Source organism: Hermetia illucens, chromosome 4 (genome assembly GCF_905115235.1).
Source record: "Hermetia illucens chromosome 4, iHerIll2.2.curated.20191125, whole genome shotgun sequence".
Taxonomy (NCBI): domain Eukaryota; kingdom Metazoa; phylum Arthropoda; class Insecta; order Diptera; family Stratiomyidae; genus Hermetia; species Hermetia illucens.
The window spans coordinates 103370769-103389517 of record NC_051852.1 but is presented as its reverse complement, the minus strand read 5'-3'; the positions used below and the strand labels follow the sequence as shown (position 1 = coordinate 103389517).

Genomic DNA, 18749 nt, shown 5'->3' with positions numbered 1-18749 from the left:
ACCCAAATAGGAGGTGGTACTATAGTTTATCAGTTTGTTATCGCAGCATATAAAGTACAGGTTTTTTAAAGAGGTACAAACTCTTATCTTCTAAATATTACGAACATTTTCAATCATCTTTAAATTTGCCCGCCTTTTGTAAGTCAACATTAGTGCAATTTTTTATTTCTTCGCTAAGTAGCGACGTAGAAAAGTAGAGTTCTCTACGTAAAATCTTACTGGGAAGAAACATTGTTTCCGCATCTAGTATTATTCTCATATATGATAGAATAAATGATTTTTCAATTGTTTCTAATAAAATTTGACCGGATCCATGTGCGTTTTCGGATGTAAACATTCGTTCAATCTTCGTCAAATCAGAACAGCTGATCAGAATTTTTGGAAATACAAAGTTGGCTACTCCGTGCAAATGTCAATCCGGCTCTGAAGACAAAATTATCGACAAGTCAGGAAAATTTGTAAAGATGGCGGCCCACAGCGGAGGTGTAGATTGGGCTGCGATCGCTAAACCGATTTTGTCATCAAACTACGGAAATTTAAGCAAAACGGATGTATTGAATATAATCAAGGCCATCTTGAGAAGGTATGTATCAAATTTTTCGCCGTGACTGACTGTGAGGTTTGAAGTATTTTAAGTTTGAAGTTGATGCAAATGGCGATTTTCCAATTACGCATCTAACGGGAATCTCTTTGTCATTTATGCCTAATTATTTTATTTTATTTGCAGTGAAAATGATTTCTGCGAACATGATCCGGCATATGGACAATTCTATATGGCTTTTTCGTCATTGGCTGCCGATACAATTAGCGGACAATGCAATTTGGGTGAGTAGACGTAGCCGAGAAAAAGTGCATTTCGCCATTCGTGCAACACCAGCTGTGACTAATCTCGGACAGCAGAAGGAGGATTTTATTTATAAAGCAATTGTGACTGCGGATTCCGGTTCTTATCCTTTTCCAAAAAGTGATATGTTCATTGGCGAGCTTATTGGATTTCGTATTTCCGTTACGAGAATACCTAATTGGGTCGTAGTGAAAAATTCGTCCGCACATCGGCGGTTTTTGACAGCAGAAACTGCTGATTCAGTATTGTCCAATAATGGGGATACGAAAAATATGAGACACGTCTGAATGAGGTCACTGATTTGCTTCGCATTAACATTCCATTCGATTTAATTTCTAGAAAACCGGAACTGTTTGCTCAATCCAATAAGACATCAAAAACGTATGGGTACAAGAAGGAACATTAATGATTGCAATTCCAAAAAACTGCAATGCAGGTCTCTTTTCCTTGCGGTGATCTAACTGTTTTGTATCTCCCCCGGCAGGGAGCACTCCAATTAGGCGTTTTAATAACTCTTCCAGAAGCTTCTTCGTCCATAAAGCTATAATCTGTAGGGAAATATGTCCATATTGAGGTTTCATCGCTGCCCTCCCTAAGGCACATCACTAAATCCTCAGATTGGATTGCCTGCAGCAATCGCAAAGGAAATTCCTGAGGTTTTCTCCTCAACTTCGACAATTCTACTTGTCGTGCAAATTGCCGCAACTTTGTACGTATTTGCACGCATCGTTTCAAGCGCTTTCGGGGTCAGATTTTGTTGAAGGAGGGGCAAATCCTTGACTATCTGAAATCCGTGGCTATTAAGTAGTGAGGATGGATTCCAGGCTCTATAGTCGCCACCAACGGACTGTCAACAGCGGAGCTATGTTCCTATGACCTGAACACTAGATGAGGGTAAGCGTGTCGCGCTCCTGTAATGCCATACAGCCTAGAGGATATCGCCACTGCGTGGAAAGCCTTAATGACTGTTTGGTTGTCGCATAAACTGCTCTACATGGAAAACTTCCGTAAAATTTATCTTGGAAGCTCGGTTTGCATGCGGTTTAATCCATTGGGAATGCGCACAGTTTCGAAAGTACTTTGCCGAGGATTTTACTGTAGCTAGACGGCTTTGCTGTCCAACATCCAGATCCGCAAGTGGTTGTGTGCACTGCACGGTACGTGGTATTAATATGGAAGCCAAGGTGGAGGAGATATAGGAATACATTAAAAGCACCTGCACATGCGTTTTTTAGATCCTGTTTAGCTTGGATCTATTTTATTTCTTGCTCAGCGCCGGGCTCCAGGCGACAACCATAGATCAGAAGGGGACTATCCACGGCCGTACACATGCAAACAAATATCCACGGCCGGGGAATCACTTTCTTTACGAAGGTCTTCTTGCAGGCGTTAAAAGCGATACGGGCTAGGAGAGAGGAACAAATCCAATGACAAATGTTGTGTATAGTTGAGAGAGATGTGAATGCATTTCCTTTCCATGACACTTCATTTCATTTCAACATTACATGTCATTGCCGGGAATAGTGAAAAGCTTCAATATTGCTTCCTCCTATTTTCCAAAATTAATCCTGGATGCATCTGATTAATTGTTCCTGAGTTGAAGGAAATCATGCCTACCGGACTACTCTGTCACCAGTGAGATTTGAACCGAGATTTCTCGCTACGAGAGCCCAGCGCTTTAACCACTTGAGCTATCGGAACACACTCGTTCAACTGCTCAAAATCACTGAGATCAAACAAAAAATTTTCAAAAAGCTCATGCCTGATAACCAGAAACAAAAAGATATGGAAACCTTACCTTACTCCTTAGGAGAGCAAACATGGATCAATTGTCGAGAACGTTGTGCATTGTTGCTTCCACCAAGCTTCCTCCAGAAGAATTCAGAAGTATAATCCCGTCATCCATTCCACTGAGATTGATTGTCATTGCATTCATCTTTGAGGAAGCGCCTATCGTTCACGCTGGGATGTGACAAGTCATTAACCCGTGCTGTGTCACATGCTCGCATGTCAACAGGTCTCCTGAAAATCTCGTCGAATGGGAAAAGTTCGAGTTTCACGTTTTCCCAAGCGTCGCTGATCTTACCGCCGTACGAACCGAGAAACTTCCTAGAGCTGGTCCTTGTATGGTATTATGCAACATGTATTTGCCTGTTTCCCCTTGCCGCCTACAACACTAGGCGATATTTCCGGCGCCAGTTAGCTACTGGCGGAGTCATCATTCCCCGGTGCTATTCAAAGTGATTTCTAGCTACGTCGCCGGCGGGTTTCGCAGTGCATGCTCTGTCGGCTTGACGTTGCTGCTTTTCTGTCTGAAGGGGTTGTTTGGCGTTTCCGGTCTTACAATTTTTGCTTCCCTTGCTCTCCTGTTTGATCTCGTCCTGCAACCTCTGGTCCTCTTGCTCTTCTGTTGGACCTTATCCTGTAATTGTTGCATCTTCTGCAATTACGTAACCTTAATCTGAAGCATAATCAGATCAGTACACGATAATTAATTGCGTAGATGCCGTATGTAGGTGGAGATGCATTTGTTTCCGACAGTTTCACTATAACTATCCGTCCAAGTAAAGTGTTCTGTAGCAGTGTGTAACGATAAAATGAGACTACGATGGTCAAGCGACCGTCGTGAGTAGCCGGAGACGACTAAGAGGGAAGGGCTATCCCAAAAATATAAAAAGATGACGAAACTGACCGCAAATATTCAAACTCCATTGCGCATTTTCTCATGGAATGTGCGCTCCCTGTATAAAGCGAATGCGGCTCAGCAGCTACCCGAACCCTGTCCCAATATAAGGTGGATGTAACAGCTTTGCAAGAGATGCGCTGGGCAGGCACCGGTTTCCTGGAGAAGAGCCACTACACCATATATTATAGCGGCCATCCAGTAAATCATGTGCTTGGAGTAAGTTTCCTAGTCAGCCAAAAAATGAATCTTGCTGTTATCGTGTCTCTCCAGACAGGACCACTTTCAACCAAATTGACTACGTGTTGATTGAATGCCGCCACCACTCAGCCTTGATGAATGTCAGAATATATAAGGGGCCAGTATAGACTCCGATCACTATCTCGTTGCCATAGTGCTTCGGACTTAATTATAACACTGCCTACAATCTCTTCTGACAATCAGGTGAGAGTGAATACTGAAGGCATCCACAATAAAGCCCTTCGTAACATCTCTAAGGGTGAAATGGATGCCCCAACAACCGCAGTACCGAGTTATGTTGAATTCTCAAAGAATGTGGGTATGCGCACAGACTTATCACAAACTCCGTCAAGTTGAGAAGCGACTTCACAGACGGAAAAAGGAAGCTTGGAAGAAGCAACCGTGAATTCGAAACGTGTAGGGAGCTACCGCACCAGGCGCGAAAGTTTTACCAACAAGTCAGCAGGATGACATCTTATACACCTCGATGCCCGAGACAAACAGGGCTGTCTGGTTTTCGACAGGATGCGCGTATTGGAACAATAGCAATGAAAGAAACAGTCCGTGCAATTCATCGGCTTAAAAACCATAAGTCGCCAGGAGCCGATGGATTTATAGCCAAAGTGGTTAAATATGGAGGAGAGCAACTACACCAAGCGGTTCATTAACTTATGCTCATGGTGTGGAGCAGTGAACCAATCTCCGATGATTCGCAAAGAAACATTATCAATCCCATACATAAAAAGGGAGATATCACGCAGTGCAGCAGTTATAGAGGTATCACGTTGCTGTGTACCATCTACAAGATATTCTCCGCTATCTTGCTAAGCTGGATGGCCACATACGCTCAGAACATCATTGGCCGATACTGAAGAGGCTTCACTCCAGGCAAATGAGCAACAGATCAGATTTTCCTTGTGCGGCGAGCGATGGAATATGCTGCACCATATTTTCATCGATTGTGCACGGTTATGAGAGAATTCGGTATCCAGACAAAATAGATAAGACTGGCTAGGCTGACCCTGAACAAGGCGCGAGGCCAGATAAAAGCAATAGCATCACTCTCGAGACCATTCAATATCAACAGCGGTCTCCGACAAGGGGATGCTCTATCATCATCTTCAATCTGGCCCTGGATAAAGTGGTTCGTAATGCAGATGTCAATGCAAGAGGTACCATCCTCTTCAAGTTCACCCAACTACTGGCCTACACTGACGATATTGACATTATGGCAGGCGGTGCGACATCTCGGGCTGGCCATTAATGAAGGCAAGACCAAGTACATGGTGGCAATGCCAGTGCCAAAGAACAAAGCCAACAACATCGAATCGCGCTGGTCAAACGAAAACAATAAAGATAGGAGACTACAACTACAACCGATAACAGCTATGATGATGAAATCCGCGCAAGGTTGTTGGCTGCCAACAGAGCCTATTTCAGCTTATAAAAACTGTTTCGCTCGAAGCGTCCCACCATAGGATCAATGCTCTTATTGTATAAGACTATGATCATGCATCCTTATGTATTACTCGGAGACCTAGGTTCTTAGCAAGAAAAATTTCCAACTCTTGCCCGGCAGACAACTTTTAGTTACATCAATGGATGGAGAAATGGACCTCGGCGCAAAACCGGAGTGTCTGGAGTTCCTTACTAAGGCAGACCTAGACTGGATACCGGTTGTTGTGCCGTTAATGGTGATGATCGAAGTGCTTTGTCGAAACCTGCTTGTATGCCTGTATGCTAGCCAGGTTGGTAAATGTGACGGGATCCTTTGAGCACTTTGATCTCTCACGGGTCCTTTTAACCGATGCGTGGGTCAATACCGGATCCTGAAAATCTATAAACACGGGGATTCACGCGAGTCTACTGATATATCACGCGGGTTAACCCTGAAAAATAAAGAAAATTACGGCTCCATTGCGCGCGTGGAGGCGTGAAACTCCGAATCTGAGTGCCGCAATCGAAAGGGAAGATCCACGACGGATCGCATTCTTATTCCCGACTCCTCTGTAACCCCGCAAAATTTTCACTTTACTCAGAGCATCCTCCAATAGAATAGCCTGAGGATTAAGGATGCGATCCGTCGTAGATTCTCCCTACCAGTCGCATCATTATGCAAAATCTGCTTGCAGCTGTATGCCTCGGTCTGATGAACGGCAGTGTAAAGCATACAAAGTGGTCGGCATGCAGACGGCAACTCAGGGTCTTGGAAACAATACCTTATTAAAGGTTCCAGTGTGTGGGAATTTTACCCAATAATCCTACCATTTCACTCCTGTCCTCTTCCCCATTATATCATTTCTTGACACGCAAGAATTTTCACAATTAGACTATATGGTGCTGGTGTTTCTCCCAATGTCTTCTCTATATTCTTTCCTTCCTCTGCGATCTAGTACAATGAAAGAAAACATGCTCCGGGTCGTTCGGAATATCGTAGCGGGGACAGTTAGGTGAGCTGCCCAGTTTGAATCTATAGAAGTAGTTTCGGCATTCGCTATGTTCTGTGAGAAACTGCGTGAGATCATAGTTTGTCTTTTGGTGCTGGGAATCAATCTGTGGGTCCATCGAACCTGCTTGACGATTCCTTCCTTTCGGGGTTTTTGACGTGCCAATCAGAGGAAGGCGGCCTGTCTGTAAACCGCGATCATCTTTTGAGCGTTGCATGTGGTATGTACACCGTGATATGGAATGATCTTTCTGAAAGTATTAATGATGCAGTGTCCTGGTCCAGTGGCACATATATGAATGCTTGTTCGTCAATTGCATTCGTGGACCAACTTCACGTTCCCCTCTTTCTTGGACGAGCAGGTCTCCAACCGCTTGAATTGTTCTTTAAGTCAAAGACGATTGCCTGGTGGTCACTGTGGATGTAGTGTTCACTGTCGTTTCATGGCGCATCACCAGCTAGCGGTTTGTCCTTAATCACTTGCCGCTTCCGGCAGGTCCTCCTTTTTCGTCTGTCTGTCTGTCACACGCACTTTTCTCAGGAACTGTAATTTTGATTTTGGTAGCAAAGGAGAACCGCGAGGGGATACATAAGAGGTCAATTACTTCAAAGATCAGTTGTCAGATTCTGCACTCGCGAAAAATCTGGAAAAAAAAATTATGGTGACCCATGCAAGTCGTACCTAGACGTCAAAACACTCTCTGTTGCCAAATCTACCCAAATGAAGGCAATGATAGTACATTATTATATTTTAAAATTTGACTGCGAACCCCTCAAATTCATGCTAGATCCGCAAAATTGCAGTAATCTATGTAGATTTTAATATGGAACATCATTCGGGAAGGTTTAGTGGAAAGTGGAATTTCAGGTTTGCCTGAGGATCGATGATCTCATCTTCTTCCTTCCTCATTGATTTGCATTTTCGTCTACTATGTTCCTTCTTGTCTCTTGGTTTTGCCAGTACTTTCGGATTTTAGGTCTTTATTTTCACGATGCGCCCCACTTTCATTTCTCACTCCTTTTATTCGGTACGGATCGTAACGTTAGATTCGAATTCCAACCCAGTTGTTTTACATCTTTTTCAAAACAGCTTTATTCGCAAAGGAAATTGAAAGGATATATTCTCCATTTATTCATGAAGTTGCGTTCATGAAAGCTTCTACTATTTTATTGGCAAAAACCATTAAAAGACTTCTTTTCACACTTTACAGTATGCCAAACTCAAATACCACAAATGCTGGAAGCCAGCAGTATTCTTATTCGTCACATATTGAGCCGATTAAGTAGCTCAACAGTTTCCGAGATTAAATGGTTATTGCCACCCCTGAAGGCTCTTTGTGAAGGAAAACAGCAAACACAGGGATTCGATCATGTTGTTCTTGCGTCTATTCTGAAGAACTCCAAGTTTCCAGAACACACAAAGAGCAACGTCAGCGGCAGTGATAAAGATAGCCCCAAATCAGAGATGAAAAGGTCAAGATCCGACTTGTCGACGGTGATCTTACAACAGCTAACGACTCCATTGAGTGCAGCAAATATTTCAAATACTTGGGCTCCGTTAAGCGAGGAGCTAACAGATTGTACGGTAAGTTTTTGTGACCAACATTTTGTTAAATATAAATATTATCTTTTACAATTTGTCCATTAATCTTGATAATTTCCAGCAATTATTTGCAACGACAAACATTTCTATTATGAAAGCGCAAAATGCAGGCGACATATTACTTAATGTTTGCACAAATTTACCAGTTTTGTCTCGCTACAGATTGAAATACGAAGAGAGTGCATTGATGGGAAAACCCTTGTATTTGCCACTTAGTGCAACAGATGCAACTCAGATAAAAAATTGTCTACCACAAATGTCAGCGGATATATCAATCCTAGCACAGGCACTGTCTCTGCCTGTTCTTGAACCATTGACGCCAAGTAAAATAAGCCAATTGTCGCAGTGTGCGATGTCGGCGCTCTATTGTGCCGTCCTTGCATCGATTTCGGGAAGTGTCATTTCGATGGTGAGCTCATCATCTCAGAAGTTCCAGCAGGGATCTGGATCAGCAACGCAAATTGCTAAAGATAGTGAAGAGGACGATCATGCCCGAACGGTCGTAGACAAGGCTCTAGAGATATACACAACGATTGGAAACATTTTCAAAAATTCGACTAGGGGTCATATCTATCAAAACCATTTGTGCTTTGGAGCTTGGCTGCTAATAGCTGGAATTCAAGGTGCAATGGGTGCTTCTGGTGGATCCAGTTCAAAGCAACAATCAGCCGATGAAGGGGCAAAGGGGAAAAGTCCATCACGTGGAGCAGAGCAGCAAACTCCTACCGCCCGAGTAAATTTATTCAAAGTCCAGCAAGGTTTTGGAGTCCTTAATGCAGCGATAGCGCGACATAGTCTACTATTATTGACTGAACTCATTGAGGATCTGAATATTGAGTCACGATCTAATGACGATCAGGGATCTATGGGGTTGTCTCTACCTGATCCGGCTGGTTTTGATATATTGGAGCAATACTCCTCATTGCAAAGAGTAATTAGAGTATTGAGCTCAGCTACGCTGCAGCAACTTTTGACTTTCTTGGCTACAGTATCGTATCGAAAGGCGTGCATGATGAAGCGTGCAAGTGCAAAAGAACGGAATGATGGCGATCCAATAAGTTATAGCGATTCGACAACATATTTCAACGATACATCCTCTTGCTCAGAAGATTCGGAAACTGAGGAGGAAGACAGTGAAAGCTATTTAGGGTTGTGGTTTAAGGAGACTTTGTCGCCGGAAGCACATGATGATCAGAGTGAGAACGTTCCACAAGAAAAGAGTGAGGAAACACAGAAATCTAACCTTGTCCCTGCGAAGGATGAACCACATGAATATCTAGAGTTGTCTGCTCAAATTTTCGCTTTTCTCGATCAATCACTTGGAACAAATCATAAATATCTCAACAAATATGTGAAGTCAGGACTTAGCGAACAACAAATGATATTGCTTGCAAATATATTAAAGGACCTGGATCGTGATGCTGCCAGAGGTGAGCCCGAAAATTCGACTTGCGCCCAATGGCAGAATGCCATGATTAAATTCTCCGGAGCGCTTGGTAGATATTTGCATAACTTGATATCCGCATCGTTGCTGAATGAAACATTGCAGTCATCTTTGTTGTTACATCTCGGGGTCTCGCCGTGGACACAGGATAACGTTTGGCCCCTGCAAGTATATTCGCGAACATTATCGGTACTTGTTCAGATTTTGCTCCTGAAACCTACGCAAGAGAAAGAAGCGGCTTGTCTATCTGTGTGGCATCGTCTTGTTAATACTCTTGTTGAGGGAGTTTGCTCCAGTAGTAGTCATACATCGCCTCTCGACACAGATTATGAGGATTTGAATGTCGAACACGCACAACTTCTGCTGTTCCTTTTCCATTCACTGAATTTGATGCAGAAGAAATCTATTCTGCTTTTGACTGCTGGGGGTGTGATTAGATGTGCGGAAGTTTGCCGCAATCTCACGGCTGAGAAGCCTTTACGTGATCACCAGTTGATGTTGCTTTCGAGGCTTCTGCTGTTTCTTGAGTATTTAATGAAACATTTGTATAATGCGCCGACAGTTTTGTTGGAGCAAGTTCGCTGGAATCTATTTAGTGTGATTACCTTAGATGCTAACCAGAAGGTGACGGACTACCTAAATAATAAAACGAAGTTGATGTCCTTCTGTCGGAAGGATATTGAAGATAAGCATAAGAAGTTGGCGCCCGAATACGCAAGTGGTAAGTTGATTTAAACTTATAAATGAATGAATGAATCAGAAATGAGATTGGATTTCGTCTCCCCATAGGTGTAAGACCGAAATTTTATTCCTTGGCCGTAATTGACACGAATGTGCAACAAGAATTCAAACTTGACGGTCTTGCATGGAACTTTATATTATGCACACCGGATAAACTTAAATACCCATTGTTGGTGGACGCTCTCATCGATATCTTGTCCGTAACCGATATTTGTGTTGGTGGGGTTCCTTTCCACACATTGTGTGCGGTTCATTATTGCTTCAGTCTGTGCTGGAAGTTGCTGCTTGGTCTGCCTCCCTCCACACCACATGTAGAAGCACTGATGCTTGATAAGGTCCCGAATTTGCACTCCTTGGTTTGGTCAATCAGATGTCGTCATCCATCGGGAACTTCTCATTATTTGATCGTCAACAGTTTGATAAAGCAAGGGATGTACACACAATACGCCGAGACTTTATGGAGCAAAGTAACTGAGCACGTCAGCGACATCAAATATAGCTTGAAGCAAACACTTTCGGGACTAGAAGTGTTTGTGAAATCATTCAATATTCGTGAGTTAAATTACGAAACTTATTTTTGGGATTATTTCAAGGTTCATTTTTCATTACAGAAGCTCCACGAATGTCAAAAGTTCTTCTTTTGGATGCGCTAGTTTCTCACATGCATGCCATGTGCTGGGCCGAGAAGGAGGGTTTCAAGCCTCCGAAACCAGCAGCCACTACTGTCAGTGGTGCCACGGTAACACCCGCAATCTCATCCTCTTCAGCTCAATCTTCTGCAACAAACACAGATCAAGCGAGCGGTACTTCAACTTCGGGCAGCTCTCCATCCTCAACAGAGTCGAAACATAGCCAGGACATATCCCGAGACGATCTCACTAAGGAAGTGATCTTAAAACTATTTGATGTCATTGAACTTATCCGAGACTGTATGTACAAAACAATGGATAAAGGGTTGTCTGGAACAATTCCAACAAATCTCCTGGACAGTCTAATCGCGATCTCCAGTTCAAAGAGCACATATTGCACGGATATATCTACGCAATTTTTAAATTTACTTTCTGGAGCTGACAAAGAGGTGATTACGGTAGAATGGAAGAAAAGTTTGAACGTGCAAGGAGAGGAGTGCTTCAGGTCGAGCATGTTCCCCGTTGATATCCACACGCTATCCGTTATCGAGGCGCATTTAGGAGAAATTTCAAAGCATTCGTCGTTCTCCATTTTACTTTCCCTGAAACATTCTTTGAAATCAGCCTTTTATCTGCTAAACCATTTGCTCCCGTCATGCAAGCAGGATTCAGTTGTTGTGCAAAGGATGAAGGGCTTGGTCGTGCCGATGCTGTTTGATATAAGATGTGAATATCTCTACGAGATTGGGTGTAAGAACGTAGAATTGATCCTGGGAGCAGATGTTGGTTCGGAGGGCTGTCGATTCCTCGCCTACAAATCAATTTTAGAAAACTCATACCGAGTTCTTATTGAATATGCCGAGCTCTCTCGACAGGGATGCGATTTGAATTTGGACGAAGCTATTCTCTACACAATTCTGAAACAGTGGGAACTTATGCTAGAAAAACCTATGGGTCTTACAGCGCTGCATGATTTCTTCTGTGTCACTAAAAGCGAATCTTTGGTTGAAGTGCTTCTATCGTTCACAAACACACAGATGTCTCAACTGTACGCAACAAAAGTCCTCCAGTTCTTCGAAAAGTTATTACAGACCGTGGAGAAGAATGGTTTGCAATTCAACATGGAGCAACTGGCCAGTTGCATTTCAGGGCTAGGGCAAGTGGACAATGCGAAACTAAAGGCGTGGTTAAGTCACATTTTGCTTGGTCCTGGGAACACCAACCAAGTCCAAATTTCGAGCGTGACATCAAGTAATGCCCAAACACCTACAAATATGGCAACTGTCTCGGCCATACCAAGTATTTCTGACCAAATAATGCAGACGTCAGAATTAGGACTTGACCCTGATGCAATGGAAATCGATGAGGAATGTAGTGGCGCAGCTGCGATTGCTGAGACTGCTGGAAATACAGGAGGCCAATCAACAAGCGCTTGGCAAGGAAATAGTTGCTTCACCAATAGATCCGATACACCACCGAACGAAGAGTGCATGGAAAAGAACGGACGCCTCCTGCAAAGTATAACGAAGTATTTCGTTTCTGAAAGCAAAATTCCATCGGCTGTTCCCGGAGCACTTTTCCGATCCCTAATCCAACTCGGACAGAATTTGCTGCTGCCAGCTCAAGACGCTTTGGATTTCACCGATTTATTACAAGTTATGGTAACCTTAGCCGATGCTGGAAAGGGCAAAGGTCACTCTCTGCTTTTTGCAGCTACAATAGACTGGTTAGAAGTTTCGAAATACCACGTTCTCGACAAACCAGTTGTCTCGAAATCACAACAATTGACCTATACGAAGTCGTCGGTCGCATTGGAAAATGTTAGTTCACTACTGCGCTACATGAACGATCTTCTCCAAGGAATGGGATACAAAGGATCTTCAGCCCCGCCATGGGAAGAGGACGCACAACCCGAATTCGAAGATTATATTGATGATATGGGCTGTGAAGATGACGATAGCGCCGTGGAAGATTCAGATGAGGACAGTTTGGGCAATAAGCTTTGCACATTCTCCCAAACCCAAAAAGAATTCATGAATCAGCATTGGTACCATTGTCACACCTGCAATATGGTCGATAGTGTTGGAGTATGTTCTGTATGTGCACGAGTTTGCCATAAAAATCATGATGTTACCTATGCAAAGTACGGAAATTTCTTTTGTGATTGTGGCGCGAAAGAGGATGGATCTTGTCAAGCTTTACGTCGCAGAGTATCGAATTCTTCATATCACGAAGCAACTAATTCTTCAGCAAGTTCCGCTCCAGCGAATGCATCTGATCTGGAGCAAGCTGGAGCATCGTCTTCGGTAGCAACCAAACGCTCCGTGCAAAACACACCCTCTCAATCGTCGAATCAGCAAACACATAAGACCGAAGTCGCCAGCGAACGTACATATCACATGGCGAAAGTTATCGAGGCTTCCAAAGATCAGCTCAACAATCAGGAGCAATGGAAATCGGTTGTACGATGCATTTTGGAATTCTTTGAGATGCTCTTACCCTCAGTTCGTGATAACTGTGCATTGTATTCGACGGTTGGATGTCACTCTCGAGCTAAACGTGCTCTAGAACGGTTGCATCAGCAAGAGAAAAATTTCTACTTGAATGATCAAATTATGGTCGCAACTCTAGGTTCGCAGGAAGGAGCCTTCGAGAATGTTCGAATGAGTTATTCTGGTGAGCAAGGCCAAACCATCAAGCAACTACTATCGTCGGGCCTTGTGAGAAGGGTAGCGCTTTGTTGCTTATCTTCACCACACGGTAAACGGCAGCACTTGGCCGTATCGCATGAAAAGGGCAAAGTTACTATTCTACAACTTTCTGCATTGCTGAAACAAGCTGACGCGGCCAAACGCAAACTTACCTTAACGCAACTTGCCTCTGCGTCCATCCCTTGCACAATCCTTACGCTTACTGCAAATCCAGCCAACGAGGACTGTCTTGCTGTTTGCGGTTTGAAAGAATGTCACATCCTGACGTTCTCTAGTACGGGGGCGGCAACGGAACACATCGTCCTAACTCCTCAACTTGAAACCGGTAACTTCATAAAGCGAGCTATTTGGCTGCCTGGCTCTCAGACGAAACTGGCCCTAGTGACGGCTGATTTCGTGAAAATCTACGAACTAGCGGAAGATACATACAGCCCGCAATATTATTTCCTGGTTGCTGTCGGAAAAATTCGCGATTGTACTTTCGTTTACAAAAATGGAACTTATCACATGCTGCTCATTGCATCGTCCGGATACATTTACACACAACCACTGGACGAAGAAAGTTTAGCGAAGCACGGTGACTTCTATGTAACGAACACTTTAGAGCTGAATCATCCGCAAGACATCAGCGGACAAATCGGAGGAGGAGGAGTTTCAATTTATTACTCCCATACCATGCAAATGTTGTTCTTCAGCTACTCGTTGGGGAAGAGTTTCATGGCTCCATTGACAGATGTGAACGAGGGCGTGAAATGCGTCATACAACTACAAGTTGGTTCATCGAACTCCAAAGTATCATCGAAAGGACCCATGCAACCACTATGCCAATGGACCGAAATTCCAGGTCATCCTGGTCTTATCTGTGCAATGATGCACACATCGAATAATCCAGTGATCTTTATGCTGAAACCAGACTCAGTTTATGTTCAAGAAATCAAGGCTCAAAGTTCCAAGAGCAAAATAATGGACATGGTCGCAATTCGCCATACAGTGTCAGGCACTGAAAAAACAACATTGATCCTCCTTTGCGAAGACGGAAGTCTCAGAATTTACACAGCTCATGTAGAGAATACAAACTTCTGGTTATCACCAGAAGTACAACCGATTGGAAACCAAATGTACACAGCATCCTCATTTGTGAAGCCATCGCGAAAGAGCAGGAAGAGTTCTGGCAAATCGCATGGCCCTCATCAGAAACTAAGCAGTTCAGGCTCTTCCCCAACTTTCCCCATCGACTTCTTCGAACATTGCACTGTGATGCCGGACGTGGAATTTGGTGGCAATGACTTACTTCAAATTTACAATACTCACAAGTTGAAATCCAGACTATTTTCAACCGGGATGTTTGTGGCGTCCTCCAGACCAAATGGATTTACCCTGGAAATAAACAATCCAGACCCCAATATGGTCATAACGGGAATAAGAGTGCTGGTTGGTTCACAAGATCCAATGCGTGCGCCCCAGTCAGTTACAATTTATGGTCGCACAATTCCAACAATAGTGAAACGATCAAGGTGGTTCGATATCCCTCTGACTCGAGAGGAAAGTTTACAATCTGACAAGAAGCTGTCCGTGCTGTTTGGAAGGTCTCAGGATCCTGAAAGTTTCACAATGCTGGACGGTATAAAAGTGTATGGAAAGACCAAAGACGCATTTGGCTGGCCTGAAGAGCCAGAAGAACCAGTGCTCAATAATACAGTAGGAGGCAGTGGCGCATCCGGACCTCAAGGGGGAATAAATGGAGGTGCTGGTGGCATTTCTTCCAACGAAGTAAATATCCAAACTGTCACCTTGTTAGATAAGATGGTCACATCTATGTTGGAAGTTCTTGATAGTGGTCTTAGCCTCCTCGGAGGCTCTAATGTCGATCCTGCCACGAAGCAAAAATCGATAGCTGTTGCAAAAGATTTGCTATTAATGCCAACACCCAATCCAGTTCAATTACAAACCAAATGTGTCCTCGCTACGCTGTATGGAAATCGTTGGGTGTACCATTCATACAAAGACAAAGAAATTCTGAATTATGTCAATGTAGAACTCAAGAAAATGGAGGAAGTAGATAATGTGCGAGATATAGACCCAGAAGCGTTCTATCGCCTCATTTTACTTACTCGTGGCATAGCCGTTTCACGGCCTCAGATCTTGACACGAATGTGCATTGAAAACGAATTTAACATTCTTCCGTTGTTGCTGAATCTGACGAAAAAACTGTACAACGTAACACCGACTATAGACGAGCCAACATCTATCGTGAAGTGTGGACTTTCTCATACAGAAGCAATTATACATTGCTTGATCGAGATAATATACGCTTTCGCATTATCTGATTCGAATCAAGTAGATACTATGACCAAGTATCTTGTGGAACTACTTTTAGATCCATCTAAAATCATAAGTCACAGTGCCAAGGAGGCAATGATCATTCTAATGAGTCCGCGTGTTAAACGACGTAAGGTGGCAATTGATAGTCCGCCAGCATGCTCAACTCCTACTCCTATCTCAGTAGCAGGTGGAAGCGCAGGCCCGTCAACATCAGCAGGTCCTTCGTCATCGGCTATTGCAACTTCTAGTGCCTCGTTGCAGTCGAATGAGGACTTTGCAGCGGCCGAAGCAGAAGCCCTGGAGTCAATGGGTTTAGAAGCTGCAGGGGGTAATCCTCAACCGCTTGCTTCCTTGGAAGCATTCCTAGGCATTGGGTCTTTCCCTCAACTGCTAGATCTTCAACAAGATGGTGACGATGAAGCTATCATGGACATAGCTATTGCATTGAGCTTACAAGAACATGATGGTGATATGCAGTCGTTCCAACAAGGACTTGCCAATTTGCAAGGTATTCGAGGCCGAGCATTACAAAGTTTACAGGCCCTAGGTGCAGCAGGAAGTGTAGGTGGAGATACGAGCGCATCTGCTGGAGGTTCGGATGATGAAGGATCAAATGCAGCCACCGATGGTTCCACGTTAAGAACCTCTCCGGCCGAACATGCAGGAAGTGGCGGATCGGAAAGTGGTGGAAGCGGTGTCGAAAGTATCGGTGGAGCATCGGGTCGAAGTAGTACGTACGGTGATCAACCTAACCCTTCGCCACCTCGTAGTGAAGCTCCTACACTACCGACTCCCGTTCAAGAAGCACCGAATGCCGAAGAACCCGACGAATCGGCAGACAATGAAAACTTAGCCAAACTTCATAGTCTGCGCTGCTCTATTTTGAACAAAATGGTGAAAAATTTTGCAGCTTTGGATTCATGCAATGGTCACCAAGCTGTACCTTTGATGCAAGTTATTTTAATGCTGACGACTGATCTGGATGGAAACCAAGAAACCGATCAACAAACACTCAACCAATTACTAAACGCGTTAACAGAACGCTTGGAAATAGTTCCAACATCTCAAACTTCACAGATGACTACCCGCAAGCCCAAAACCGAGGTGCAACTAGTTATCCTCTACTTGCTTAGTGTACTCATGGGCAAGACAAAATCTTCAAAGGCAGCTGGAACCACTTCGCCGCCACAACAATTCAAGGACAACGCTTCTTTCGTCGCTGGAACAACAGCCAATGTCTTAATGCGCTGTGGAGCTTTGCCGCATTGCTTAGCGATCTTGGAATCTTTCCTGCCCTATTGGAAAACCACATCAAATAACGATGAAGTCTCCAACACCCCAAGTTCTGGAAATGTTCCAATCATAACAACTGCTGGAGGTCCTCCTGCAAATAACCTTTTGAAGCCGGTCAGCTACGGATCAAAACCAGATATATCGTCACTTTTCCCACAAAATTTCATCAAAAATTTCGCTGATATCTTCGAGGCTTATAACTCTCTTCTGACGGAGATAGCTGTTCGGCTACCTTATCAAATATTGAAATTGTCGACGGCTCATCCGTCATCATGGGATTGGTATCATAAATTCTGTGAATCGGTTACGTACACGCTGTGCGAATATATGATGCTTACACTATCGCCAGTTTTGAGGAGACAAGTACGCAAGTTGTTGATGTTTATTTGCGGTAATAAGGATAAGTTCCGAATGTTCCGTGATGGTCACTCGTTAACTGTTCATATGACTGCTGTGAAGTCGTGCTGCGATTTGAATTCATCAAAGGTAAGTGGAAGATTAAAGCAGATTTATGAACATTTCCTTTTAATCCTTTCATCATACTCGAATGTGTACTTCTGTATTTTTAATAGTTTCATTTCGACTTGGCAAATATGATTTACTAAGGTTGTATTTCATTTATAATCCTTTGTATTCGGTGTATTTCGTGTTGAATATTAGTCTCCTGATCAGAAGTTGCTAATGCTCCCAGGTTCCCTGATTGAGAATGTATTAATATTTGATTCTTCTCTTGCTAAGAATCCAAGCTTCCGGGGAATACATGAGGACTGCCAAGATCATTGTCCTATACAGTAAGAGCAGTGTCCCTATGGTGGGACGTTTCGAGCTTAACAGTTCTTGTAAGCTGAAATAGGTTATGTTGGTTGTCAACAAACGTGTTCCGATTTCGTCGTTGTAGCAGTTATCAGTTGTGATTTTCGGTCCTAGACAGAAGACATTATTAACAGTCTCAGTGCTAACAGTGTTATTCTACTACTTTATTCTTCGCACTTGACCAGTGCCATTTGATAATGTTGGTTCTTTGGTTTTTGGTGCTGACGTTGCTAATATATACTCTGTCTTGCCTTCATTAATGTGCAGCTCAAGATATCACATCAATCGCCGCCTATTGGGTCTAGATGGTTATGCTTGCAAAGTCGATGAATAGATGGTGCAACTAACGACCACATTTCAACAGTTTTTCCATCGCATGCCGCAGGGAAAATTTGATGTGTTGCTGGTTTGTCTGGAGTGAAGCCTCTTTGGCTTGGGCCGAAGATGTTCTGGGCCTAGCAAGAAAGCGGAGAATATTTTATACATGGTACAAAGCAACGTGATACCTCTACATTTGCTGCGTGATATCCACTATGGTTTGGGGGTAAAGCAGCGTATCGTAACCCTAGGTTCAAATTCCAGTCGGCATGAATGTTGTGATACTAGTCTCGCTGCTGCATCAATCGCATTAAGTGTGATAATAATAAAACTGGAGCACTGTCTCACCGGAAATTAAAATGATATAAGAGACTCTGGATTCCCTATATTTCACAAAGGAATTAACAGGAGACACACACGAGTTACTGAAATAAATGTTTTACCGCAACACAATATAATAATTTCCCGAATGTGTTATTAACACTATAGTTGGGGTGGCCAAATATGATTCTCTTCAAACGCGAGGGGGAGAGTCATTAAAAGATCACGCGGCTTTGCCCGCAGATACATACTCACTTGCTTCCTACTAAGTTCCGGAAGATGAATAGTTTTGATTTTTCTTCCCCGCATCACATCATTTACAAAAATCATGTTTGTTAAAT

The 18749-nt window shown here is 43.4% G+C and overlaps 1 protein-coding gene across 1 annotated transcript in view; it reads left to right on the top strand.

Annotated features, from left to right (window-relative positions):
- Positions 1-446: 446 nt before the first annotated feature.
- LOC119655821 (protein purity of essence) overlaps positions 447-18749 on the top strand; it is a 34141-nt gene continuing 15838 nt past the window's right edge. The window contains exons 1-6 of the mRNA XM_038061927.1: positions 447-583; positions 728-825; positions 7425-7798; positions 7878-9981; positions 10050-10553; positions 10613-17442. Coding sequence (XP_037917855.1) covers positions 465-583; positions 728-825; positions 7425-7798; positions 7878-9981; positions 10050-10553; positions 10613-17442 — 10029 coding nt within the window. The 5' untranslated portion in view covers positions 447-464. The remainder of the gene's footprint in view (positions 584-727; positions 826-7424; positions 7799-7877; positions 9982-10049; positions 10554-10612; positions 17443-18749) is intronic.